General features: G+C 41.3%; 1 protein-coding gene across 4 annotated transcripts in view; it reads left to right on the forward strand.

Moving 5' to 3' along the window:
• CNKSR3 (CNKSR family member 3) overlaps positions 1-25,743 on the forward strand; it is a 100,237-nt gene that overhangs the window by 65,366 nt on the left and 9,128 nt on the right. For all 4 annotated transcript variants that reach the window (XM_068550739.1, XM_068550740.1, XM_068550741.1 and 1 more), the window contains 8 exons: positions 4,251-4,453; positions 4,969-5,056; positions 10,401-10,442; positions 12,984-13,103; positions 15,132-15,191; positions 19,754-19,822; positions 20,063-20,209; positions 25,565-25,689. In XM_068550739.1, the coding sequence (XP_068406840.1) occupies positions 4,251-4,453; positions 4,969-5,056; positions 10,401-10,442; positions 12,984-13,103; positions 15,132-15,191; positions 19,754-19,822; positions 20,063-20,209; positions 25,565-25,689 (854 nt within the window). The remainder of the gene's footprint in view (positions 1-4,250; positions 4,454-4,968; positions 5,057-10,400; positions 10,443-12,983; positions 13,104-15,131; positions 15,192-19,753; positions 19,823-20,062; positions 20,210-25,564; positions 25,690-25,743) is intronic.

Consider the following 25,743-nt stretch of genomic DNA (forward strand, 5'->3'; position numbering starts at 1 on the left):
CACAAAGAGCTGGTTCTGGATAGGGAGCAAGGAGAAAAACTCCCTTTTGTGAACATTGACCTTGGCTGGCTGGGAGTGGCTTAGGAGAGTGACTTGTTTTCTGAGGCAAACCAGGACCACTTCCCAGGATTGAGTTCAGAGTCGGAGCCCAATTTTTCTCCCTGTATCTGGGGCAGAGGGTGACTGGGACGGGCTGTTGAGCTGCTTTTTCCAGTAGCTATTAGCCACATGTGACTATTTAAATTAAAATTAATTAAAGTGAAGTAATAAAATTCAGTTCCTTAGTCACAGAGCTACATTTCAAGTGCTCAGTAGCTACTTGTGGCCAGTGGCTACCATATTTGGATAGTACAGATAGAGAACATTTTCATCATTGCAGAAAGTTCTGTTGGACAGCATTTGTCTCTAGGGTGGGATTGAGAGTAAAAATGTATAATTGTAAAACCCATTTTCGTTGCCAGATCAACCAAACCCTAGTTTCCTAAAGACCAAGGCAGGGGCAGATTTGTTTTTAAGGTTGAGGTAGGCTGAGAAAGTGAACAAAGTTGGAATCCATGCACGTATGAAGTGATACCACCTACCTGTGTGCTTAAGTGAAATACCTGTAATGTATCTACCTGCCCTGGGCGCTTCTGTGCAGTCGTGTACCCCTGAGATGACTCACTGTTTATCGTTTACCCAGCCATGGCAACAGTTAAAAACTGTTATCCTTTTTGTTATGGGAAGAGATAGTGCAGGAAGAGGAGTCTATGCTAGCAGTTTGTATTTAACTTGATCTTGCTTATGAACTTATTAAACTGTGAAGTATACTTCTTAGGTTGAAACTTAATTGACCCAAGTCAGTAAAATGGATTTGACTGTGTGACTGTGAAACTCCTTAATCACCATGTATGTTAGATCACAGACAGAGCTAGTAGGAATGGGGAAAGAAAAGTGGCGGAGAAGTTGTGTAAGGTTTGTCCTTAGCTAAAATGTGTACAATTTATGACGCCAGAAGAGCGAGAATCTGCCTCTTTCCTTTTCTCCTGTCTCATGGGTCGTTTCTCTAGCCAGACCAGGAAATGACCCCTGATGGCTAACTTCTAATGAAGTGAGATCTCAGTGGAAGGTTTGTAGTACGTGTCTAGATTTTTGGAGATTCATTTCATTTCTTAGTTTGTACTGTCTTGATACCTTATCTTAAATTAGCAATTTCTGAAGGAGACAGATACTAGGGAAAAGATTAGTGAAAATAATCAAATCTGGTCTGAGAAATTATTCATTTACTGTCTTTCATTGAGGGACACTTAAGTCAATAATCCTTTCCTGATTATGTTTCTATAGTAGAGGTTCTTTGGAGCTAATATAATCAGTTTCTTGTTCTCTTCTTATTGTGGAATGGGGTGGAAAGGGATGGAATTTTCCTTCCTTTCTTTGTTCCTTCTTTAATGCTTTTTAAAATTATAATCTATGTAGAAAAAGCAAAACTACAGTGACAGAAAGAAGATCAGAGGTTGCCAGGGCCTGGGGGTTGGGGAAAGTGACTAGGCAGGGGTATGAGGGATGTTTTGGGGGCGATGCAAATGTTCTGTATTGTGATGGTGCTTTTGTGACTGTGTACATTTGTTAAAATTGATTATGTCGTGCACTTAAAATTAGTGAGTTTTATGCATCATAAAGTATACCTTAATAAAGCTGATTAAAATCTCTGAAGTACCTGAAAACATAAAATAAAATTATAATCTATTATAGCTACATCTGTCTATCCTTGTAGTCCCGTGATTTGTTTTTTGGGGAAAAAAAAAAAAGAATCAGAGAAACTGAATAGAAATGAAAAGAACCAGTTAACAAGCTACACTCCTCCTTTATTTTAATATTAAAAGTGGTAGGTTTGTAGAAGATTGAGGTTTAAAATTTCCTGTAACACTAAGATGAATTTAATCCTCTTTGAGTTCAAGAAATAAATGTTGTCTACAGTAATAAAAGTTCCGAGTAATTCATGGTGTCATTGGCTATAGAAAGCTGAGTTTCCTGCTTTTTGTTCAGAACTCTTTCTATGAGTCGGCAGGCTGACTAATTAACTGAATAAGGGGACACTTCCCTTTAATCATAGTCACAAGTGCTTCAAAACAAGCTGTGTCATGTGGCTCTTTATCCACTCAGTTTTGAGTCTTTGATTCTCTGATTTAAAAAGCCGTGGTGAAAATCCATCTTTTTACTTTTGTCTTCTCTACTGAAGGACAATGCCATATTTTGGTCTCCAGAAAATGACAGTGGAAAAAAAAAAAAAGAATGAATATCAAATTTAGACGGAACATCACTGTTAATACAGAAGACTCATTTTTGTTCTGAAATTTACATTTTTTTTTAAAGCTCGCAAAGACAATTTCAGTTAATGCATCTGAAGAGTTTTTTTTTCTTTATAATTGTTCTTAACTCTTTTCTATATAAATTTTTTAAAAAATATTTTTTATTTTCTGAGAAGCAACATGCCACATAAATTTAAACTTCGCATAAAATCTAATTAAAGTTTGAAATGTTTTCATTCAGGGTATTGTCTTTTGTTGTTACTGTTGCTACTTACCATTGTTCAACTTGCCAAAAGAAAAAAGTTCTCACAGACTCCCTGGTTTATTTATGCTTTATGTATCTTGATTTGGGGACATTTCTTACCCCTCCCTGAGGCATTAGAGATGGGGCTGTAACAGAGGAGGGACCAAGGGACAGGCTAGATGCAGTGGGGACAAGAGTGAGGTCCAGGTTGGCTGAAGCTGGCTGAAAGAAGCTTCTAACACATCAGAGGGGATGGAGCAGGTCAGGATAGAATTTAGGGGGGTTAAACAGTTTGCTAGTTTGTGCTAGATCCAGGATGACCGGCCACTTCTCTTTTTTCTTGTCCAGCGCCCATCCTGGTTTCTGTCTCATGCTTTGCCCGTTCTTGGACAGGGAGTGTGGAAGGGGGCATATACAGCATCGTGATCCAAAGCTTGTACCCTCAATGCAGACTGCCTTGGTTAGAATCTCCCCCGACTCCCACCGATTAGCTGTGTGACTTAGGAGAATTTATTGAATGTCTCTGTGCCTCAGTTTTCTCACCTGCAAAATAGAGATAATATCACTTCCACCCTCATACGCTGTTTTACCTGAGATAATATTTGCCGAGCAGTAAGCCCGGTTTCTGGCATAAAGTGTTCAATAGTGTTGGCCATATATTATAACCAATTTTTAAATGATACCACATTCTTGCTTTGGGGTGCTATTGACACAGTTTAATATACCCCAAAAATATTTTCACTTTTTTCTTAAAAAATGATGAAACACCAATTTAGGATGTGTACATGCAATTGAATACTGAAATTCACCCTCCCCCCAAAGTCATGTCAGATTTACATGTCGTTTCTTGTTGTTACTTGGGATTTGTTCTTTATCTGGAAGAGAGTAGTCTAGGACAATATTGTCACGTGAAACGGATTTTTTAAAAGCACCCAGGTAAGTCAAACATTGTTCGGAAAGAACGGCGGTTAGAAGCTCACAAGATGGAAATGACCTTCCAGGTGAATTGATGTTTAGTCAGTGCTGTTCTGTTTCTGTGTGACTTTTATCTGATGGAAATTCCTCCATTCAATGACTGCTTTACATCTGCTCTCCTGGAAATGCAGTCATGAGTAATACACATAGAGCCCAGCTCTCGCAGAGCTTGCATCCGACTTAGAAAGACAGCAGTGACCAAGGTGGTTCAGAAATGACAGAGGTGATGGCTAGAGAGTGACCTCAGGAGGTACTTGGCAGTGTCTGGAGACATTTTTGTTTGTCACAACTGGGGACCGTATGCTACTGATATCTAACGAGTAGAGGCCAGCTAAACATTCTACCATCTACAGGAATCCCACCCCCCAACCCAAACAAACAATTATTAGGCTTTAAATGTCATTAGGGCCCAGGTTGAGAAACTGTTCCAGATGGTCCTGGAAGCCTTGAAGAGGAGGGGACATTTGGGCTAATTAGGATGTGATAGGAAAGAGCTGTCCATGCCAAACTTTGTGGGAGGAGAATTTCGGGAATAGAAACTAGCAAGAACAAAGTCCCTGAGGCAAGAGGAACAGAGGGAAGGCTGGTATGGCCCACGTGGGTGAGATCAGCACTGTGAGCAAATCATGTAGGGTTTTGTGGCTGACGTAGGAGTTATTCAGGTAACTCAGTGGTTTTTGGTTATTACGAGAGTTTGGACATTGTTGATTGTTTTGAATTTTTCCCTTTATTTTGTTTTCCAGAATTATGGCCTTGAAACTGATAATATGAAGAACTTGGTTCTGAAACTGCGAGCATCTTCCCACAATTTACAGAATTACATAAGCAGCCGGAGAAAAAGTCCAGCCTATGATGGGAACACCTCCCACAAGCCCCCCAATGAGTTCCTGACTTCTGTGGTGGAGCTCATAGGCGCTGCCAAGGCCTTGTTAGCCTGGCTGGACCGGTAAGTGATGGGTGTGCTTTACTGTCCTGTAAAAGGAGAGTCTGAGATGCATAGTAGTCGGTATTTTGCCTGAGGAAGAGGAACGTTTATCCCTTTCTTGCCCTTGCCATTGGACCTGTCCAGGAGTTTGGGGTCAGTGGTCCATTTTAGGGTCCCTTTGGAAGTTCCTGAGGTGAACAGCAGGAACAAATTAACCTCAGCTTAGAGAAGAGTTAAAGTTGAGTTTTACTGAGGTTAAACATTACTGATTATTTGTTTGTATGAAGGCTGTCAGTTGACTTTTGAAGGGATGTTCATTCTCTTGGCTCATTTTTGGATGTGTTTTTATCTAGAACTTCTCTGTCTCTGTTGTATTCAGATTCCTATTTTGTGTGTTACTTGAGAGGCAACAGTTACATAACAATTTAAACCAGCTTGTTGTGTATCTGTGCTTGTTAACACACAGTGTGGGATCCCAGTGGGTTCATCCTCTCCACTTTTTTTTTTTTTTTAAGAGAATTTTCGTTGCTTTCTAGGGCTCCATTTACAGGGATCACTGATTTCTCAGTAACAAAGAACAAAATCATTCAGCTTTGCTTGGATCTGACCACTACAGTCCAGAAGGTCAGTACATCACTGGTGTTTTCTAAAAGTTTTTTTTCCCTTTTCCTTTTCTTCAAAGGGTTTACATGCAGGTATGAAGTGCCATTCTTTCTTTCTCCCCCTTTCTCCCCCTATCAGAGCTGGGGAGAGATGAAGGGCTTTAAGTTAGATGAATTTACAGATAGTTTCTGTGAAAAATGACCAGTGACCTTTACATCAGAGATTACCTTCTTTTGCTTTAAAATAATTGAGCTAATAGCCCTGTACTTTCTCTAAAATGTTAGAGCACTTAATTTTTTTTTAAATAGAAATTCTGGAGTAACTACATTTCACCATAATCTTTGTTCTGAGTATGTTACTGTATCTGCTTGTTAATTTTCTTTTCATTTTGACCTCTGGTGGTTAGGTTTACCAGTCAGGAGGAGCTTGGTGGTGATTCAGTAACAAACAGCCCCCAAACCTCAGCAATTTATTCCTGGATTATCTACATCCAAATGGGTCAGCTGAGGGATCTGCTTCAGCTCGCCTCACTTCAGGTTGTAGGCTGACAGAACAACCAGTATCTTATGTTGTTTGTCTCTGGGGCAGAGGGACAGAGAACCTCGGTGATTCTCACACTGACAGATGTTCTGGTTTGGAAGTGACACGTCAGTTTCACACACAACTCATTTGCCAGACCTTCGCATCTTAGTGAAGACCAGGAAGATATTAACTGGCATGTAGCAGACTGTTGTAAAATTATTTTTGAATTGAGTTGAGGCCATAAAATATAAGGAAGAACTTGTTCTTTTTTCACATCTCACTAGGTTTGAAAATTCTGTGATTGCACATTTGTTTCCCCTGCTGATTTGGCAAATAGTAAAGAACATCCTTTCCTCAGTTCTAACCATGCCATAAAATAGATGCAGTTCTGAAAAGCTATGTGCTTTCTGTCTGTTCCCGGAACATGAAGAGTGAAGTTTGGCTGTTGTTTAAGGTCCAGTCCTGAGCAGCCCTTGAACTTGAGGCACGTGGGACTTCATCGTTATGGTTTTGAGGCCATGTTCTTCGGAAAACACTCAGAGCAGTAAAGTGGCTCTGAGTTTCAGCTCGTTTTTATGGCGCATAAAATAATTTTGACAGAAAGAGTCTGACACCAATCACGGTGCATTCATCATGTAGCCACCAAGTCCTGGCATTTGCGGTAGAGGCTGCCCAGGGGTACAGATCCCACTCAGAAGGGTGCCCACTGGGCATCCTCATCACACTTACCCCTGTTTACTGGGGCCGCATGATGCCTGGCCCATGATTCATGGTACTTTTTAAATGTGTGTTTAAACAAATGAGATAATGCTTTTGACAAATAAGCTGTTGAGAATTTGTTGCTTATCAGGAAAAATTTAACCCAAACTTAAGGGACACAACAGGTATTGTTTCTGTTTGTGTTTATTTTTTGTTTTTGTTTTCCCTTTGGTGCTCATTGAGCATATGCTTCAGAGACAGACAGCTATGGGTTTGAATCCTACCTCTACCATTACTTAGCCCTGGGACATTGGGCAAGTCACTTCAAACTTATGAGTCTCTATTTTCTTATCTGTAAAATGGGAATACTAACAATTACCTTACCAGATAATTTGCTGGAATTTCTACAAGTTATTGTGGAGTAAGAAAAAAGGGAAAAAAAGTGTAAGAGGAAGACAAATGGTGACCAAAAAATTTTTAAATGTATGTATATATGTATTTGTAATACGCAATACATCTGAAAACCTATATACAAAGGAATATATAAATACAGTGGGCAATTTGGAAGAAAAGTTGGGTTTACTTTGGCTGGAAGAAAAGTTGGGTTTACTTTGGCTGGGAGAAAAGTGGGGAGAGAATGTAGGAGGCAAGCCAAAGAACAGAAAACACTTATTCACTTACAAAAAGCGTATATGTGACCGCATTTACTTATTCATGCAAAATTAGACCTAGAGAAGTAGTATAGAATATTTAAAAAATAGTAATACCTACCTCAAAAGATTATGAAGATTAGATAAGATATATGTATAGCACAGTGCCTACTTAAGAAATAATAGCCTATAGTAGGAAATATAAAAATCTTTTCTGGTACTGCTTTTCTGGAGCCGAACTTGATGGCTTAAGAAGAAGACAAAGTTAACAAATATGTTGGGATTTCTGGTACTTTTTAGTTTATTTAAACTTGAACAATTTTTAAGGATTAAGACTGGCAATGTGTAAATATATATGGGAATGTCATTTTATGAACTTAGATTGAAAAACATGTTTAGCTCTTGACGGATGTGTGTTTTCTGTAGTAATTGGAGAACGTAGTTGCTTTGGCAAGTAGTAAAATTTGTGTGCACAGTTGAAGGATGAGTGGAATGTCTTTTTCCACGTGTGGTGTCGTGGCAGCAGCAAGGCTGAATTTGCCAGGGGCTTCACACCCTCTCACAACTGCGGGAAGTGCAGTTTTTCTCCAAACTTCTTGGCAAAAGATCTTTTGACTCTTTAGGAAGAAACCTGCCTTTTCCATTTATTGCTTTTTTTTCCCTGGGGAATTGAAGGAATAAAAGCTGTGTCTCTTTATTTCTGGTGACAAGGAACGTGTTCTCCTAGAGTCTGTATTCTCCGTGTCCCTGTGTGTGAAGACAGGCATTTGTTTGTCCCTTTTTTCTTTCTCTGTTCCACATATTGCCACTCTCCCCTCCTCTTTCTTGTTACTTTCTCTGCATCCTTCCCTCTGATGACAGTGTGTACCTCTCCAGATTGGAAGGATAAACAGTTGTTGTTTTCTTCCCCCATTAAGAAAATGGCACTCTTCTTCTTCTTTATGCTAATTAACTTTTTTTCTTTACTTTTTTTAGTTGAAGTACAGTTAATTCACCATGTTGTGTTAGTTTCAGGTGTATAGCAAAGCGATTCATTTACGTCCCACGCCGAGTCCATGGATAGACCTTCTATCCAGTTTTCAGGCTATAATTTCAGGTGAAGTCTCCTGGTGGGAAGGGATTCTGATCTCTTTCCTTCATCTGTCCTCCTGAAGTTGTGAGGGCATGAAAACTGGCAGGAGACAACATGGCAGTGGCAGGTGCTGGGTTCCAGTGTAGGAAGAAATGCTGAGCAGTAGAGAGCCCAGAAAAACTGAATGGAAAGAAAGCATACCACCCAGCAGAGGAGGGCAGGTCAGGAGACCATTTATTGGGAGCTGGTTGGGTCTCAGGTATGGAGTATCTGCCTGACGTGTGTCATCAAGTTTAATTCTCAACAGTTCTCTGAGACAGGTTTTATCATCCTCACTTTACAGAGAAGGAAACTGAGCTATGGAGAGGTTAAACCCATCTCCCAGGGCTCCTCTGTTAGCAAGAGAGTAGAATAAGGAAGAGCGGCAGAGAAGGGGCAGCTGCTAGCTGCCCTGGCTGGGTCTCTGCCAGGTTGATTGGCCTGAGTCTGCTGGCCCAGGTGACCAAAGAATGTGACACAGCTCAGGCCTGCTGTCGGGATCATGAAGGGCTGACTTGGTTCCAGTACTTCTTTTTTTCCATTCTGTTGCCTTCATGCCAAATAGCATGAAGTCAGGCCTGCAGCTGCTTCCTCCCGGTAGGAATGGGTGTGGGAACCCACGTTCACGGGGGCGGAAGGTAAAAAGCGGCGCTTTCACACGCTGCCTTGGACAGTTCGTGGAGACAGGCGTGCTCCTCGCCCACTGGCTCCGTCACCACAGGAGCCCATTTTCTTGGTGGCTCCTCGGATCCGTCAGGGAATCAAGTTGGAGGGACCATGAGGTCACACGTGCACCTTGATGCTTGGGCCTTGGTGTTTGGCCAGGAGCTCTCTGCCTGTGGGTGATTACCTCCTGAGGATGGCAGCACTCGTATCATTTGGGATGTGTAGTGAAAAATCATAAACACAAATCATTAGTTTTATTTCTAGCACGAGACTGTGTAAGTATTCTGTTTTGCTAAAGTTGACATTTATTTGAGAATTCCGTCCTTCAGATGGTGTGAGTAGGGGAGGGGCCATCACAGTAGTTGATGGTTTAGTTCCATGCACAAGATGGAGGCCGAAAAGCACATTTTTGAACTGTAATCATTCATATTTTACAGCAGTTGCTCCTGGAGTTTGAATTTATATCAGATTCACACGTGCAAAAGTACATTCCTAAATTTCCTTTTTTTAAGTGTTTTCTCACTAGGCTGCTCTTTTCCTGAGAGTCTGTGTAAATTTTGGTAGCAGTAGAGTGACTGTTATTTCCCACATTTTTACCTAGCAGAGAAAATTTAAAAACCTTTTAAGAAGAAGGCACCTAAAATCTGATGATACAGTCACATAGGGTAGAATATCATACATTTTTACCCCTACCCCCAGTGGCAGTAAAAAATGACCTAAAATGACACTTTGATTGAAGTGAACATCTTTGTCTGATAAATCCAACAGAGTTGATCAGTATCATTCCTGTACATAACATAATTCGCATTTTCCTTAGGGTGCCCCAGTTTGGGATTTACTGAATGGTGCCAAATAAACTGTCAAGAATCTCGTTGATCTCCCTCTTCTTCTGCATGCACTCTGCCATGTTGATTGAAATCTGCTGTAGGTAACGCTTTAGAAGGTTAACTGAGAGTTGCACGTTGGCAGTTTCACTTTGGCTGCTTTTCCACAGGACAATGGTTATTCCTATAATCAGCTAACTGGGTTCATAAGGTTCTGAGTCTTTTGTTCTTAAGCTGAGTAAACAGTGCTTTGCATTCCAGCCCATTCTTTAATGTCATCAATAGCATACCTCAAGACCCCTTTGCTGGCAGTGTGTTAATGAACGTTTTGTTGAACGCTTTTCATCTATTAAGGACTGAAATATCTGATTTAATCTCACTGGTGCTTAAAATAAACTCTGTGGCTAAGTTTACTCAAGCCCTTATTTGAAAGCTATTCTTATGGGCAGGCCCAGAGCTAAAGACTCCAGGCTTGTTGGCCCAGTGCTAGCTCAGCCTGGGGTCACATTTGAGAGTCATTGTCAACTTTCCTGGACTCTGACTTCTGGCTTCCTACTCTCTGTACAGTCTGGATAGTAGGTGGATTTTCAGTTCTGGTGATTTTTGTAGGCTTTCTGATCAAATAATTGGTCAGATGGGTTCCTTGGATGATTAGCCTCCTGGGTCAGGAGAGATTGAAATCTTAGGAGGAGTCAAATGTCAGCTCCTTTCCTGCTCTGCCCTCTTCTCCCATCCAGGTCTCTCCTCCAGATGGTCCAGGACTGCTCAGGCTGCAGGGTGGGAAGTGTGTCAGGGACCTCCTTGGACCCCAGGAAATATCTAGTGAGCTAAGCCAACGGTTTCTGAAAGTTTTTAGCTCTTAATAGTTTTCATTTTCTTCTTTCTTCCTTTAGGATTGCCTTGTAGCAGAAATGGAAGATAAAGTTTTGGCTGTAGTAAGTACACCTTCTAAAAGTTACAGTAAAATTCCTTTTCTCAAAACAGTGGGAATCACATGAATTAAAGTAAATGTACTGTGGCTAATTATTTCCGGATATGCTTCGTAATATCGGCTTTTGGGATATGAGTCTATTAATTTAGGTGGAAAAGGAAGAATAAGTTATTTAACAATAAGACCAACTCCTGTGAAAATTCCTGTGCTTAAATTGGGTATATTGGGGTCTCTGCTTTACTTTTTTTTTCCCTGCTCTGAACCCTTCATCCGGGTACAATTATACTTAAATTACTAACTCGCCTGTTAATCAGGGTTAAACTGTTGTGCAGATTTCACTTTAGGACCATTTTGTTTAAAAAAAAAAATCTTGGCAAAAACCTCATGATAGAAGGGAGATGTACTGTGACTGTTTAAAGAGCATTTTGTAACTATTCATCATCGCTTCCTCCTTTTGACATAAGCCAGCCTGTGCTCTTTTGATAAGGCCTTCCTCCTACTGATGTTGAGGAATTTAGCAATGAAACCGCTCTAAATATATTTTCCATAAATAGGGAAGCTAAACACATGGGAGGAATGTAAAAAGTGTCACTTCTTGGATTCTCCCCCCTTGGGGGGAAAAAAAAAAAAATCACTCTTCAGAATCTCCTGATTTCTTTAGTTGTTTAATTTTCAAAGGTTAGATGAATCTGATCGGGAGAAGTAACCACACGTAGCCACTGTGCTTTCTACACGGGGACGGCTTAATAGAGATCCTCACGTCTCTACAGTTGTACCCGGTCAGTGTTTGGCGTTCAGAGAATGTGAGCCATCACTAAAAAGATCGTACACCTAAATGTAAAACGCAAAACTATAAAATGCCTAGAAATAACAGGAGAAAATCTTGGTGACCTCGGGTTTGGCGATGAGTTTTTAGATGCAACACGAAAAGCGTGATCCATGAGAGAAAAATGGATAAGGTAGAGTGCATTAAAATGAAAAACACTGCCCCATCAATGCACTGAGGATGAAAAGAGAAGCCACGGGCTGGGAGAAACTGTTTTCTGAAACACATATCAGATAAAGGACTTGTAGCCAAAATACACAGAGAATTCTTAAAACTCAATAATAAGAAAACAAACAACCTAATTAAAAAGTGGACAAAAGATCCAAACAGACCCCTCATGGAAAAAGATATACGGCTGGCAGATGAGTATATGAAAAGACGTTCAACACCGTGTTTCATTAAGGAATTGCAAATTAAAGTAACAACAAGGTACCGCTGTACACCTATTAGGATAACTATAATCCAACACGTGACGGCACCAAACGTGGAGCAGTAGGAACTCTCGTTCATTGCTGATAGGAATGCAAAATGGTACAGCCACACTGGAAGGCCCTGTGGCAGTGTTTTACAAAACTAAACACACTCTTACCCTACGATCCAGCAGTTGTACACCTAGGTATTTACCCAAATGAAAGAAGCGTATATCACAAGAACCTTCACAGAATGTTAGAGCAGCTTTAATCCTAACTGCCAAAACTTGGAAGTAGCCAAGATGTCCTGTAGGTGACTGGTAAACAAACTGGTACATCCAGCCAATGGAATGTGATTCAGCAATAAGAAGAAATGAGCTGTCAAGCCATGAAAAGATATGGAGGAATCTTAAATGCATATGACTAAGTGAAAGAAGCCAATCTGAAAAGGCTACATACTGTATGATTTCAACTATATAGGATTCTGGAAAAGACAAAACTATAGAGACAGTGAGAAGATGGGTGATTGCCAGGGCTTCATAGTGGGAGAGCAGGGACAAACAAGTAGGTGGAGCAGAGGGGATTTTTAGGGTAGTGAAACTCTTCTCTGTGACACTGTGATGGTGAATATATGACATTACGCATTTATGAAAACCCATAGAACTGTACACCACAAAGGGTGAACCCTGATGTAAACTACAGACCTTAGTTAACAATAATGTAACACTATTGGTTGATGAGTTATAATGCATGTACCACACTAATGCAAGATGTTAATAAAATCTTGTTATTATTAACCGCTCTAATAATATAACTGTGTTGGAAACTGTGTTGGGGTAGGGAAGGAAGTATATAGAACTCTAATTTCTGCTCAGTTTTTCCCTAAAATTAAAACTGTTTAAAATGTAAAATCTATTAAAAGGTGCAGGCAAAAGTATATATTTTTTTGCCTTGTCCATATTTGGTATGCAGGGAATGTGAGCAATCCCTAAAAAACCACACAGATGGCTGGGGAATACAGGATTCTTCAACTGCTGAAAGGGGGTTTCTGCCCAGCCTGTGTGCTTCAGTGGTTGTAAACGAGTTAATATAAAAGGTGCACTTTTTAAGCAAAGCTGAAATTAGTGGCACTATTCCCACACATTGCAAATATGGAACCCAAGTGCCGTGTGTTCACTGAGCAGTATTATCACAGTACTATCACAACCAGAGCTAAAGATGATGGGTGAAGTGCATTTAAAAAAAAAATTCAGCCGGAGATAAACTTGGTTAATGATTGAACCTTCCCTGTTTGCCTCTCCAACTCTAGGTCAAGGTTTTAAATGGCATCTGTGATAAAACAATCCGATCTACCACGGATCCTGTTATGAGCCAGTGTGCATGTCTGGAAGAAGTTCACTTACCAAACATTAAACCTGGGGAAGGCTTGGTAAGAATTCTGACAACACTTGTGTATTTTCAAATGACATCATCATTTATTAAAGTTGGTGTGTATGTGTGTGTGTTTTTTAAAATTCCTTATTGCTTTCACTAGAATTCTGAATAGTAGAATTCAGTTAGACTGTCTTCCATTATGTAGTTAGGAATTTGCCATCTTGAAGTGTTGATAAGTTTTATGTCTTCAACGTATAAAAAAAATAGTGTTTTAAAACTATATACTCATATCTCGAAGGAATTGTCTTAACAGTTTTATTTTTAGGTCTTAGCAATGCAAGGAGATAGAAAACATTTCCACAAAGGAAAGATGGTCTCTGGGTACAAAACAACATCTGCTTTGAAGTCTCTGTTACCACTTAGGCTGAGAAGAGACTGGCTGAAAGAAATGATTCTTAAAAAAAAGTTCAGAAATGCCTTAGAAGTAATGTATGAGCTCTGTAATAACAGGCCCTGAGAATACATACAGGTAGACTCCTAGATCAGCACCTAGGTACCTACATCTCCAAATACCTAGCAGGCAGCCAATATGGTTAATCTGCTGAAATTTAAGTGAGGAAACTGTGAAGCCCATTGATGAGCTTAGAGGCTTTGAGTCAGAGAGTGTGGTTTAAATCCCAGCGGTCAAGTGACTTTACCTCTTTATGTGTCAATTTCCTCGTCTGTCAAAAGTGAATAATAATAATGATTATAACCCTCAGAGGGTTGCTGAATGTATTAAATTAGATGATGCATGCTGAGTGCCAGATGCTGGACGAATAGTATGTGTGCAGTAATTGGTGGCTGCAGATACTGTGGCTGGTATTGATGAAGAGGAGGAGGGGGAGGGGGAGGGGGAAGGGGAGTGCCTAGTGTGTAGGTAGCTGTGGGAAGATATCAGGGCAGTCTCTGCTCTCAGACAGGAAAACAAAAATCAACCAAATATGTTGACAAGCCCACATTCTTGGTAAGGAGAAATGTACATACCGAGACTGCTTGGCTTCAGAGTAAATGATGGCTTATAATGGAGTACACACAGAAGAGTTCCTGGAGGTGGGTTTATTCACATATTGAAGCGGAGAACTGCCTCGCTTGGGCAGAAATGGAGTTGCCATTTCAGAAGGTAAAGTTACACAAGCAAAGCTCTGGGAAGAGGAGTACTGTGTGGAGGGGGAAGCCAGTTTCTCCGCCGATGAAAGTGATGGGAAAGGAGAGGACAGGCAGAGCGGTTCAGGTGTTAGCATTGGATGAGATGCTCATTGCAGAGTGCAGTAGGTTGCTGAGCAGGGCAAGTTCGTGGTCAAAATGACTTGCGAGGGGAATCTGTGTTATTATCAATATAATATTGGTACCAGGGTGAGCAACTACTCTTTGCTCTGTTTACTTTTGCTCTTTCCCCATCTTATCAAAGTTTAATAAACCTTCTTTTTTATACATGCTGTGTCAAACTACAGAGGTGTTTCCTCCATGCTAGGCATTCACCTCTGAGTTTGCCTATCGGGCCTTTGAGGAAGGAGCGTATTAATCTTTACGCCCCCCCCTTAAAATGCAGGAGTGCCTGTTTCTAATTTATTTCCAATGTTGTGTTACTTAACAGTCTTTGCTCATACATCCTGGTCTGGTTGTTAGTGGCTTGAATAAGTTACCGTGCAGGGACTGCTGAGACCAAATTAACTGAATATATTGTGTCACTACACAGAGAAGTAAGTGGTCGGGAGAGGACCGGCCTTGTTTGAACTGCCTCATTCATTCAACAGGTCTGAGAACATTCTTTCTGAGTCCCCAGAGTTAGACCAAAATTCTGTGCGCCTGGTACACAAATTATAATATCAAAGAGATCTTGTTTCTGATTTCTTTCACCAGTATTTCGCCTTGGTTAGTTCCCCTTCCTGCTCTGTGGGTCTTGTCTTGCAGTGTTTCAGGAGACTGAAAAATGAGTGGTGTTCTGAAGGGACTGCCTTTAATGTTTTATAAGTTTACGTCTCACTTGCGGCTCTATTTCTAAATGTTGGAGTAATGAGTTAATATGTCTGACTCACTCTAGGGCATGTACATCAAATCAACCTATGATGGATTGCACGTGATTACTGGAACCACAGAAAATGTAAGTGCTTATCCATTAAATGTAAAACCATTGTATGGTCAAACAGATTTGACAGAGTCCCTATACTTTTCATTTAAATGTGTGCGTGCTGTGTGCTGTTGTATTACCTGTAGTGGGAGAGACGGTGCCTGTCTTGTTTATTTCTGTGGTAGCATGCAGCTTATCCAGCTGTCGTCAGTGTAATATTTACGTTGTCCTTTATTGCTCTCGTTCACACACCTTGCCCACTTTTCACCGCCACCCTTGCGTTTATTATTATTATTATTATTTTTGCACCCTGAAAACGTTAACCCATAAATACAAAAAACAACGATCTCTTTGTTGTTGAGAATCCCTCTTATAAGAGCTGGAGTTGGTGACCATATGTGTAAAATATAGTTTTTTAAAAATGGAATTTATATGTGTCACCAGAGTGGCTATTTTGGGATTTTTGCATGACAAAGATTCTTTTTATAGAGCTGTATTTCATAATATTTGCATGATATTGAAATTTAGTTTTTCTCCCCCCTAATCCTTTGAATAGAAAAAGCAGGGCTGCTTCTACTGAAAGGGACTTTGTACCCTGTTATCTTCCTTTTGAAAATTCTGCTACATGAAAGGTTTTTCTTTAGCCCCTCAAACATTTTGAATTTGTGAAAAGTAGAGCTAATTGAATACTTTCTTTATGCAACCTACAGTATGGCTAGCTTTTGAACGACATTGATATGAAGCTAGAAATGTCTGAAAAGCTTCCCTGCATCTGTGGAAAAGAAGCATGTGTCTCTGGAATTAGTTACTATTTAATCAATTAAGACAAGAGGAAGTAATTCAAGAAACAAGAGACTTGGCAACTACTTTTCTAATCTGGTGGAAATATGTATTGGAGTTTGAGCTACAGCTGCTAGGTCTGTTGATAAAATAAAATAGCACGATCTTTGATGAGGGTTTGTGACACACACTTGATTTTTGTAATTAGAAAAAAATGGTATTGCTTAAGGCAGTCAATGAGTTATAAATTAATTGTGCAGTTCTGGGAGATGAATGAATAGAAGATGGTAGTGTCTTTAAGCATTCTTTGTTGAGCTCCACTGAGAATACACTGAGACCACTGGGAATTTTTATACCACATCACCTAATAGGCAATAATGGCACAGGACGTTCTTATAGGCTGGGGATGGTGCAAAAGAAAAAAAAAAATCACAACAAATGCTCCTCCCTTATCCTTATCAGAGACTTTATATATTTTAGCTGAACCACAATGAGAACATACTCATGTACCACTCAGTACATTTGGGGGGGGGGTTGGATAGATTCAGAAGAATGGTGAATGTCATTTCAGTTTTTAAGAGAGTTAAAGTTTTGTGTCTAGCAATTTGGTGATTGCATTAACAACCAGACCTGTGCAGTTCCAGACTCAGTCGGGTCTTTGAACCATTTTCAATCTCGGAAGAACACGTAAAACACTATAATATTATTACCAGAAGGCGCACAGATTTCTTCCTTTCACTGTCTACCCCTCTCCCTCACCGCCCCCCTCTGCCCTCCGCCGCCACCTTTAAGGATGAGGTGACGAAACAAAACTGCCTTTGAATCAAATGAAATGTCAAATGATACATTCTGTAGAATTCCTACCAGATCATGGGACTGGGTGAGAGATTCAGGGTTTCCCTGGATGTGGTCGATCCTAGAGCTGCCGTACAGGATGGTAAACAAGTCGTCCTAGAGAGAGGTGGTTTCCATCTTGTTAAAGATCAAAAAAGGGAAAACGTGTAATCCACTTGAAAATGTCCCTCATTCTTTCAGTCAATCACCTTGTGTTCATTGTGTGTCTGGAATATGCCAGATACTTTCTAATTCTTGTCGATGAAAAGTGGGAAGTTAGGTAAGAGTCCACTTCTCAAGGGCTTGAGCTGGATATTTTACACTTAATGCTGGACAGTTTACACTTAAATGACAGTAGAAAACTGCCAGCTCCAGGACAGCTTTCTGGCTATCACTTAAGGTCGCTATGACTTAAGCGACCCTAAGTCAGAATGTTTTAATGCAAGTCTAGTGTTGGGGGGTGATAGTGGACAGAATTCCCAAACTGCATTCCCTCTATCTTGGACTCCAGGCTGAAGCAATGCCAGAAGGTCATCTCAGGCCTCCTGTCCACTTTTTTGGGTTTTTTTGGGGGGTTACCTGAGCAGCCAGGATCATTCCAAGGTGAGACTAACAGGATCTAGTGATTCTCTATCTCCTTTTTTGATGTTGTTCAAGACCTTGGCAGAAGTCTTGATAGGACCTCGTCCGTACTCCTATTCCCCACCCCCAACATGAGTTGGGAAGTAGGTGAGCCTCTGAAGAATGGATGCACTCTTCTCCAGGTCATCACTCTTCTGCAGCAAACCAGAACAAGCATCATTTTTCAATAGTTCGGCACATGGTGAAGATAGGCAAGAGCTACTGCCCTAGGGAGAATTTTGGTTATCAGGCTCTCTCTTTACCAGTGTTCTGCCAAGCACAACTCTTAATCACTTGGTAGGATATTTGAGAAATGAATGGGAGAGGATCCGTAAGAAGGGAAGTCAGTTCAGGACACCGGGGCTTGTTTTTTAGATTGCATATCTATAAACAGGGACTTCCTGGCCTCAGGGCCATCTTTTAGAAAGTGAAGCGTACCTTAGATGAATCCCCAGCCCAGGAAGATTAATTGGACTGGACTGATGACCATCAGACTTACTAAAGTTGATCTGTAACCATGGGTTAGGCATCTGACACCGGGGCAAAAAGGAGCTTTGATACATTCGTTTGTTTAAGAAGTGCTTCAATAGAAAGAGATTTGAGACAAGCCATCTCCCTGTGGTACCCACGATGCTAGTCTCTCAGGTGAGACATTGCTGGTTGTTATGGTAGCAGGTTAAATGCTTTCAAAAATAACTGTAATAGTTACCTATGCTTTACGTTGGCCCTAGGTAAATCAAAGAGACTGTTTCTACAGTTTAACACTACTTGCTCATTTTCTTTCTTTTTTTCTCTCTCTCTTTTTTTTTTTTTAACTTGCTCATTTCTTTGTTGAGCCTATCACAACAGCTGAGTGAGAAAATTCAGCAAGGGTGTCTTGAGTTTAGTTGCTGTACCCATCACTGTGTTCAAAGGTGCTATTTTTAAAGGATGGTTGTAAATTGAAGATTCAGTCAGCTATATAAGTCACAAAATAAAACACTCTGGCTTAGATAACATTTGATTATAATTTGAAATCAAAGTTTGATCCTTTCTTTCTCTTTTGATCATATGAAATATCTTTTTTTTTACATAGTTCTGCTTTATTCCATGCATTTGTTGTTTTTGCAATTAAATAATAATAATAATAATAATAAACTTATACTTCTAGGAAGGATTAGACATTACTCTTATTCTAAAATATTTTTCAAATTTCATGTACAACTAAATGCCAAAATGTTTAAGTCTGAAAAATATATTAGTGAGAGAAAAAAATTTGAGATGAAATTATGGCACAGATTCCTTTTAAGATGAAATAATCACTTCAACATATAATTATAACTTGTCAGGGGAAAAATTTTAAGGTACTACTTTAATTTTAAAAACCACATAATAAGCATAAAATTATATTCTGCATCTTTCACTTACTATGTGTCCATAACACTGGACACATAGTAAGTTATTTAACACTGAATCTCAGTGTTCTCAAAACTCCATAAAATGAACCTAATGATATCTTAGGCTTAGGGAAAGGTTGTTGGCAGAATTTTTTTTAACCATTTTTAGAAATCATCTGAAATATCTTAAACATAAAGAGTTTAGTTTGATTCAGTGAACCAGAAACTATGGGAAAATATTTGACAAATAGGTTACATCCGTTTATCTGTCTGTACACACATATGTGGATGTATATATATTTGTATCAATATTTGCAAATTTGTAGCAAACCATTATTTGAGGGCAACAAAGCCTGGACTTTGTTTTGATACTGTGACAACACATGCACTTAGAATTCCACCTGAAAATGCAAAAAAATTTAAATTTTCTCTAAAGAAGTATTTTCTATTGTCACTATCTTTCTATGTTAATAGCATTATGATAACATGTAAAACAAGTTTAAGTAAAAGTAAGATTTAGTTTTAATAATTGCTTAAAAGGAAACGGTATGACAGAGGTACACTGATGATCTTTACACATTAAGCAGTTGGTCCACGTTAAGCAGTTGGTCGGCTTTTACAAGATTAATTTTGATAGGGATAGAGGTAAGTTTCATTTTAGATGAACCAATGGCTTTGATCAGCCCATTATGTGGACAGTGCGTCCCACTCTTCACGATAGGTTAGATGAACCTTGGCTGTTCCAACTGACAGATTATCTGTTATAACAAACTGCTAATAAAAGAGAGAACACCAGTACCCACATGCCAAGTTCTACAGGCTGTGTACTTTGAGGGAACTCAAGTACACTGTGTAACGTTTCCTGAGAAGATTATATTTCCATTGCTCGTTTTCTGTAGAAAGAAGAAGGGAGACGAAATAGAAGCAGAAAGAAGTAGAAGGTTTAAAAAATATGACAGGTCTCTCTCTGTTTGTTTCTAATAGTCTCCTGCAGACAGATCTCAGAAGATTCATGCCGGTGATGAAGTCATTCAGGTTAATCAGCAAACTGTGGTGAGTTTGTTCATTGAGACTTCCGACTTCATATTTCCCCTCTAGAACTTTTAAACTGTTTTGCATGCATTTTAAAAATTTGCAATTTATGTCCAATTTTCCATAATTTTAAGCAGTGTTAGGATGAACAGATTTGTGTCTACCTATTTGCTCATAGCTGATTTCCTTGAGATAAATTCATAGGTTTGAGTTTTCGTTATTCATGAGCAAGTGCCCTCTCCTCATTTTCTTTCTTTGAAGGTGGGATGGCAGCTAAAAAATCTGGTGAGAAAGTTGAGAGAGAATCCTACAGGAGTTGTGTTACTGCTTAAGAAGCGGCCCACGAGTTCCTTCAACTTCACTCCCGCCCCACTGAAAAACCTACGATGGAAGCCGCCTCTGGTCCAGGTACTGTCACTGGTTGAAATCTTTCCTCTGGCATCGGCGCAAGAACAATGTCCAATATCTGATTTGTCTCCAAAAAGAAAGACTACGCTTTGATTGGTTTCAGGAGTTTGTGTATGGATAATTATCCTATAATCTTACTTATATGAAAATAGCCATGCTGGATCTGCATTGAACAGTATGGCAGCCACTAGCCACCAGTGTCTGTTTCAACAATTAGAATGAAAGCTTCAGTTCCTCTGTCTCAGCGGCTACATTTCAGTGCTTGGTAGCCACTTGGTGGCGAGTGGCTGCCAGCACTACAGAAAGTTCCTTCTGGTCCTTTTCCTCTCTTGTTTCAAACACGTGCTCACATAAAGGAATCCAGTTTGACCACTGATCTTAGAGAGACCGCATGGGGTTGAGTCCTCAGCAATGGTTTGAAAAGGCAGGGGTGTGGGCTGTGAGAACAAGCCACCCAGCTGGGAGCTGTATCACTCCGTTGTTTAGATTTGGCAGTCTTGGGTGATAATAAAAAGCAGACCGGTCTTTAGTGAGTTTTATTATTGAAATTCTCTACAGACAGTGCACTCCTTACTGCCTACACCTGGCTGGACCATGCACCCTGACCAACCTCTTCCTTATGTCATCAGTTCTTAGTGTTTAATTCCTAAATCATGAATGAAAAGCAATCACCTTTTAGTGCCCTTTTATAAGATTGAGATTTGCCATTTATATGTAACTGTCTGTGATTTTATTGTACATCTTCAAGTGGAAGGAACAGCACTGGTGTCAAGCCATCAATTTGGACACTTCGTGATGCATAGAGCACTGGAAATATGCCTGTGTGTGTACCTTAGGGGTGTGGAGGCACATAAAAATAAAGACCAGGATGTGGAGGGTGGAGCCAGGAAGGGGCACATAATTAAGTTCGCTTTTTAAATGATAACGGAACATATCAATCACACCCCAGCTGCTTCTGTTTGCATCGCTCAGTATAAGGGGTACCAGCTTTCAATAGTTTTGGAATTCTCAGAGTGTGTTACGTAACGTCGAAGAGGTCTTCACTGATAGTTGATGGAGTGCTTGCCACACAGCAGCTCTGTCAGCTCCTTGGTGCAGGGGCGTGAATGTTAGGTTCTGAAGAAGGGGCGGCGGCTATGGGCAGGTAGGTGAAGAAGCCTCCTCCTGAGGAGGTGGGAGCCCTTTGGAGCCTGGAAAACTAGGTGGGATTTGGGAGGCGGATGCGAGGCTGTTTGGTGGAGGAGAGGAATGCTGTTCTTTAGACACATGCCCGCCAACCGAGGATGTGCTGCTATCAGGGAAGGGCGGTGCCCAGACAAGGTTTCCTAGAAGCAGAGTGTGTAGCAGACATTCTTGTGAAAGTGATTCAGTGCCTGTGCTTCAGGTAAAACTTGTCTGGGAGGGAGGGAGGCAGAATAAGGAGGGGAAGCCAGCAGATGCTGTCTCAGGTAGAGTCCAGTCTTGGCCTGTTAACCCAGGTGTAACCACACAGCATGGGCCCTGGTAGCTGTACTCAGGGGTGGCAGCTGTCCGCTGAGGGCAGTTTTCCAGAGAAGGGGGCAGCCGTGAGCTTTTAGCAACAGACACTCACAGCAGCTGGGTTCACTGACTGACCAAGGGCTCTGGGTAGACACCACAGCGCTCCTGCAAGAATAAGTAGAGCAGACTCTTTGGGGCAGAGGGTGGGAGAGAAAGCTGGACCAGTGGGCTGAGCTGCGTGGGTAGGTATAGAGTCCCAGGCTAAGGAGTATGGACTTCATCTCACAGGTAATTTTTTTTTTTTTTAATTTTTGGCTGTGTTGGGTCTTCGTTTCTGTGCGAGGGCTTTCTCCAGTTGCGGCGAGTGGGGGCCACTCTTCATCGCGGTGCGCGGGCCTCTCACTGTCGCGGCCTCTCCTGTTGCGGAGCACAGGCTCCAGATGCGCAGGCTCAGTAGTTGTGGCTCACGGGCTTAGTTGCTCCACGGCATGTGGGATCTTCCCAGACCAGGGCTCGAACCCGTGTGCCCTGCATTGGCAGGCAGATTCCCAACCACTGCGCCACCAGGGAAGCCCCTCACAGGTAATTTTTGTCAACAGGTTGACAGTTGATTTTTACACTAATAATTGCATCAGTTTGCTAGGGCCACTGTAACAAAGTACCAACGACGGGCTGACCGAAACAAAAGTTTATTCCTTCAAAAGTCTGGAGGCTAGAAGTCTCAGATCAGGGTTGGCTTCTTCCAAGGTCTCTTTCCTTGGCTTGCAGATGACCGTCTTCTCCCTGTGTCTTCACGTGGTCTTTCCTCTGTGTGTCTGTGTCCTGATCTCCTCTTCTTATAGGGACACCAGTCATACTGGATTAAGGCCCACCCATATGACCTCGTGTTATTTTTTTTATTTTTAATTTTTAATTTTTATTTATTTAATTTTTTTGGTGGGGATGCGTGCTATGCGGCACATGGGATCTTAGTTGCCTGACCCAGGGATCAAACCTGCGCCCCCTGCAGTGAAAGTGCGGGGTCTTAACCACTGGACCACCAGGGAATTCCCACATGACCTCATTTTAAATTCAACATGTCTTTAAAAATCCTATCTCCAAAGTACAGTCACATTCTGAACCACTGGGGGCTTGGGGGACACAGTTTAGCCCATGATACTACTTAAACACAAGAAACACCAGTTGGGAGGTGTTACATGTCTAGGTGATGGGTGATGTGGTTCTGGGCGAGGCTGGGATGGGGCAATTCTAGTGAAAGACTAATGCAGGAGGCCATTTGGAAGAAGCATCAGGAGGACTCACAAAGCAGCACAGCACAGTGGACGGGAAGGGGCCCCGGAGTTGAACTCCTTGAGTTCAAATCCCACCTCTGCCACATCTTAGCTGTGGGACCTCAGATAAGTATTTAGTATTTCTAAATCTCACTCCTCTAATTATTCATGTTGCCAGCAAAGGTTTTGGGGTAGGGGTGAGGAAGGTAGGCAAGGCAAGGAAGAAGCAGATGTGAAATGTGGCAGTGAACCTGGGTGGTAACACCAGCGACAAAAACTAGAAAGTCAGGAAAGAGCCATCTGGGAGATGATAGGTCTTCTGGGCATCACTGAGTTTGAAGTGACAGGAAAATTCAGGTGTATGTGTTCAGAAGGGAAGTGAAAATTATATCTAAGTATAGGCTAGAGTTAGTTCCTTGGCCTATGGAAATTCCCTTAAGAAGGGGCATGCTTCCTTTTTCTCTGGTTTTGTCTACCTTCCTGCCCAGTTCCACTAACTGTGCAATTTGGGGGAAGAGGTGAAGGTGAGGCGTGAGACACCTAGCTTTGCTTCCGACCCAGGGAGGGAAAACCATCAAAATGCAGAGGCCGTTGTACAGCTTAGCTATTAAGCATCCTGGTGATGTGTCCAGGATATTTTCAGAACATGAACTCTGGTAGACCAGTACTCCATACAGTTTCTCAGCCCCTGCCCTGGCTGTTGCCCTGTGTGTCATTCTTCAGGGATCTGTACGCCTGGGTGCCCACCTCTGCTGGGAGGGAGCATCTTTAGTTCTTGTCAACATCATTCGTGTTGTCACTGAAAAGCTGTTCATCACTCTTGTTTTTAGGCCACAATCCTGGTGAACAAGGGTTATTGATTTAGAAGTAACCATCAGTGTTGGAGTTTTTGGAAAATGCCTGTTCTATGGAAATGCTCCAATTTTCTTCTGTTTCTATTTGTTGAGGGCCTGGGTCCTGGCCCCATGTTTTCAGACATTGTCCAAGATTGTCAGAATGAGTTGTGGATCAATTACATAGTTCGGAGAGTTGACAGACTGTGGTGTATGCTCTGGGAGACTGTTTCCCTGTGTCTCGGCATCTCTCCCCAAAATGGGGCTGTCTCTCTGTGAGCACCGGCTACTCCCGACCTCCCAACCCTCAGACTCCCATTCCCACTGTCACTTCCAGGAGATACGGGGTCTTCCATCCATCACCACCTGGGCTAGATAGGGCATAGGTGTCCTTTTATTACTCCCCGGGGTCTAGCACGGTCCTCACGTGCTGCCTCCCACTGGCCTTCACCCAACATCTTCGTGCCTTGACTCATTTTCTTGCTGTTCCTTTACCAACCAGAAAAGGCCAATCATTGCTGTTAGACTGTAGAAGAGATAGGATTGAAGGTCTCACACAAGATTTAAAAATATTTTTTAAAAGCTGTGTGGATTTTAAATTTAAAAAATTAACTTGTGTGTATGTGTCTATGTGTATAATGCTAAATTAGACAGCATAAGGTTGTGTGCTTACTATGCGACGAGCCCTGTGCTAAGCCCGTTACACGTATTACGTTACCTAATTCTCACGGCTACCCTGTGTTGCTGCTATCTTTGTCCCTGTTTATTCCCATTCTATAGAAGAGGCACAGAGAAGTTGAGTGATTTGCCTGGAAGATACACACCTAATCAGAGGTATAACCAAGATTGCACCCAGGCAGTCCGAATTCCGAGCCCATACTCCTAGTGAGTGGCAACATTGTTAGTGATTAGTGTGAACGAACTCATTCTGTCCTCACTGCAGCCCTACGTCAGAGGCACTGTCAGTATGGCTGTTTTTCAGAGGAGGAAACTGAGGCTTGGGAGTTTAAGTGATTTGCTCAGAGCTGGAATTCCAACCTGCCTGGCACCTGTCTCCTGGGCCTCTGCCTTTCTTTCACTATGCACCTAGGCTTTCAGAACTCTTGGTAAATGGTTTATATATACAATGGAATACCACTCAGCCATAAAAAAGAGTGAAATAATGCCATTTACAGCAACATGGATGTACCTAGAGATTATCATACTAAGTGAAGTAAGTCAGACAGAGACAAATACCGTATGGTATCACTCATACATGGAATCTAAAAAAATGATACAAATGGACTTATTTACAAAACTGAAACAAACTCACAGACAGAAAACAAACATATGGTTACCAAAGTGGGGAGGGAGGGAGAGATACATTAGGAGTTTGGGATTAACAGATACACACTACTATATATAAAATAAAAAGGTCCTACCGTATAGCACAGGGAACTATTTTCAATACCTTATAATAACCTTCAATAGAAAAGCATCTGAAAAAGAATATATATATATATATATATATATATATATATATACACACACACACGTACACCTGTATCACTTTGCTGTACACCTGAAACTAACACAACATTGTAAATCAACCATACTTTAAAAAAAACACAAAAAAACTCTCGGTACATTTTGAGTGTCTCAAAGCAGAGTACGCATTGGATGTTGCAGACACGCAAATGACCTGGGCCGCTGTTTACCCAGGGGCTGGGGCTGGTTTTGGGGAGAACGATCTCCGAGGTAACGTCCACGCTTTTACACTTCTTCCCTTTCAGACCTCGCCTCCGCCCACGACCACTCAGTCCCCGGACAGCACGATGGACGCGTCACTGAAGAAGGAGAAGCCAGCCATCATGGATCTTTATATTCCTCCTCCGCCGACCGTTCCCTACTCCCCCCGGTATGTCGGTGCCCATTTCTGTGGTGTGCACGTCTCCTTGCGTGGAGGTGCTAG

Source organism: Eschrichtius robustus, chromosome 9 (genome assembly GCF_028021215.1).
Source record: "Eschrichtius robustus isolate mEscRob2 chromosome 9, mEscRob2.pri, whole genome shotgun sequence".
NCBI classification, from domain to species: domain Eukaryota; kingdom Metazoa; phylum Chordata; class Mammalia; order Artiodactyla; family Eschrichtiidae; genus Eschrichtius; species Eschrichtius robustus.